The sequence below is a fragment of the Bufo bufo genome, chromosome 11 (genome assembly GCF_905171765.1).
Source record: "Bufo bufo chromosome 11, aBufBuf1.1, whole genome shotgun sequence".
Classification (NCBI taxonomy): domain Eukaryota; kingdom Metazoa; phylum Chordata; class Amphibia; order Anura; family Bufonidae; genus Bufo; species Bufo bufo.
The window spans coordinates 90,588,133-90,590,854 of NC_053399.1; the positions used below are offsets into that span (position 1 = coordinate 90,588,133).

A 2,722-nucleotide genomic window follows, 5' to 3' on the forward strand; every position below is an offset into this window, starting at 1 on the left:
ACCGGAACTCGTGCACTGCTGTAGCCAAAGACTGTCCTCAACAGTGGTGTGCCCCTATGTGGCATGTGACTGTTGGGTCACCACTGAGGCTAGTCATTAGCTGCAGTATTAACTGTGGCCCATCTGCCTGAAAGTTTTCAAAACAGGGACCAGAAGACTGCTGAAGGGAGCCAGGGACATAGTGAGCTGGAATACCCCTTTAAGGATGTTGTTTTTGTATGAATTATCTTAATTTCTAATTCTCTATCAGATTTCATATCAAGGTGTTTCTGAATTCTTTTTTCTTTCAAGTTATTTGTGAAGAAATTTTTCAAACTACTACTTTAACAATAGTTTCCACCTAATAATAAGCATATCATTTAGAATCTAATTTGTAGACATAGTAAATACATCTTACTACATTTGTATGCATTTAACCAAATCTTTATTTCACACATTTTTTCATGAAAAGTTGTGAAAGACTAACTATTCATTTGTTTAAGGGTCGAAGCATACTTTAAATAGATTAGATTATGGAAATTATGTGATGCAGAGATCAAAGTTAACAAGTTTGTTCACTTTCATATATGATGAGTTATCTATTATTCATGGTAGAAAGGCAATCAAGGCTAAAGAAATTTTTTGACATTTGTAAGTCACTTTTTTAATGCTCAAAACAGTTTTCTAATTGTTAAAAGCGTTTCCATTCATTATGTTGTTTTTATTTTGTCTACCCGCCAGGTAGGAAGGTAAGATTATAGAAGCAACAAATAGACCAAATTTTAGGTTATATGCTTGAACACTATGTTTGGCGTATGTGTTGGAACTGACACATCAGAACGAATTACTTATCACTTACTTTTTTTTTTTTACACCATGCTGTCCCTATTTAAAATATTTGTATACTCTAAACAACCCCTTTAATCCACCAGTAATGAAACGATCAACCATTTTGGTCCATCAAATCCATGTACTTGATGCAAAGCTATGGGCAAGTGGGTAAACCGTCTATAATTACTTGATGTTTTCACACTGTGTATCTTGTTTTAATGGTTTGAATTCCTAGACAGTTTCATTTTGATGGTATTTTTGACATCCTTGTTCCTCATGCTATAGATTATGGGGTTCAACATTGGAGTCACTGCTGTATATAGAATGGACACGGTCTTGTCTATGTCAGGAGAGTGTGCAGAACGAGGTTTGAGGTACATGAAGATGATAGTCCCATAGTACAGGAACACAACAGTGAGGTGGGAGGCACATGTGGAGAAAGCTTTATCTCTCCCTTGTGATGAATTAATTTTGAAGACTGTGGAGATGATTTGGATATATGAAATTAGTGTCCATAAGAATGAACACAAGACAATGATCTGTGCTGCAATGTTCATGGCTATTTCATTTGGACGAGTATCTTTGCAGGATAGTTGAAAAAAAGGTGGCATCTCGCAGAAGAAGTGGTTGACATGGTGGGATTTGCAAAAGGGCACTTGAAAAAAAAGGGGCACATGAACAGTGGAATTGCCAAAGCCCACAACCCATGACATAGAAGTTAAACAAACACATATCTTCTTGTTAATAATTGTTTGATAGTGCAGTGGTCTACAGATGGCTGCAAATCGATCATAGGCCATGACGGCAAGAATGACACATTCTGTTGCTCCCAGTGCCAAATGGAAATACATTTGAAGTGCACATCCCACCAGAGAAATGCTTCTGTCTTTGGAAAGAGTGTTTATTAAAATTTTAGGCACAATGGTGGAGGAGAAGCAGATGTCAATTATGGAGAGATTACTCAAGAAAAAGTACATAGGAGTGTGGAGCTTTGAGTTGATCTTTACCAGAATGAGCACTAGAACGTTCCCGGATAACGCCATCATATACATTATCAAGAACACAATAAAGCAGATGACCTGGAGATACGGCACATTGGACAGGCCAAGGAGGATGAATCCTCTTGGAGTCGTCTGATTTGAGTCTTCCATTAGATGTACTGCAGCTGGTGAATGGCAGCCAACATATAAAACAATCAAATGTTCTGATGGTTAATTTTTTTGTATATTCTCACTAAAGATATAATACAAACTGACATATACTGTAAAGGTGCAATGCTCATATTATCAGACCAACCTTTGCTGTAGGGTATCTACCATGAAACACACACATGGAAAGTAGATCTGTAAATTCTTCTATTTCATAGCATCATATGATGAAAATTAGTGGCTGAGCGCTAGGATACATAGTTTTTATCACTTAATTGATTATTTTTAAGCTGAAAGCTGTATGAATGCTAACAGGACACATTGAGCAACCCTGTGAAGTCCTGCTTTCTCACACACAGATACAAAAAGACTGTTATTCCTGCTTCCCCAACTTCTCATGAAGCTTGTGAGTCCTGCTTCACCCAAACACTCATAAACAAGGCCTGTGAGTTTCCTCCCACCCTTTTATAAAGAAAGCCTGTGAGTCATGCCAATTCCACCCACCCACTTGAATTTCTCAATGGCTTTTGTTGTGTTGTGTTAAGGGGGAATATTAATCACCAATATTTATGCAAATATTGATAATTAATATTCATAAATGGGAGAAGCCGTCTATTGATGACCCCGCCCATTTATACCTAAATAAACATAAAACACTACTGATTACCTCTGATTGCCTATACACTACACTGAACTACACTACGTGCGACTTACTATCACTATACTACGGCGGCGAAAAACACCATACACTGCATTATGAACAA

At 37.3% G+C, this 2,722-nt stretch overlaps 1 protein-coding gene across 1 annotated transcript; it reads right to left on the bottom strand.

Annotated features, from left to right (window-relative positions):
• Positions 1 to 1,025: 1,025 nt before the first annotated feature.
• LOC120981538 (olfactory receptor 5AS1-like) lies at positions 1,026 to 1,961 on the bottom strand. The gene has a single exon (XM_040411073.1). It carries the CDS (start codon positions 1,959 to 1,961, stop codon positions 1,026 to 1,028), a length of 936 nt encoding a protein of 311 aa, XP_040267007.1.
• Positions 1,962 to 2,722: the final 761 nt, after the last annotated feature.

Coding starts and splice junctions, on each gene's coding strand:
- LOC120981538 (XM_040411073.1), bottom strand. CDS start 1,961: ATGGAAGACTCAAATCAGACGACTCCAAGAGGATTCATCCTCCTTGGC.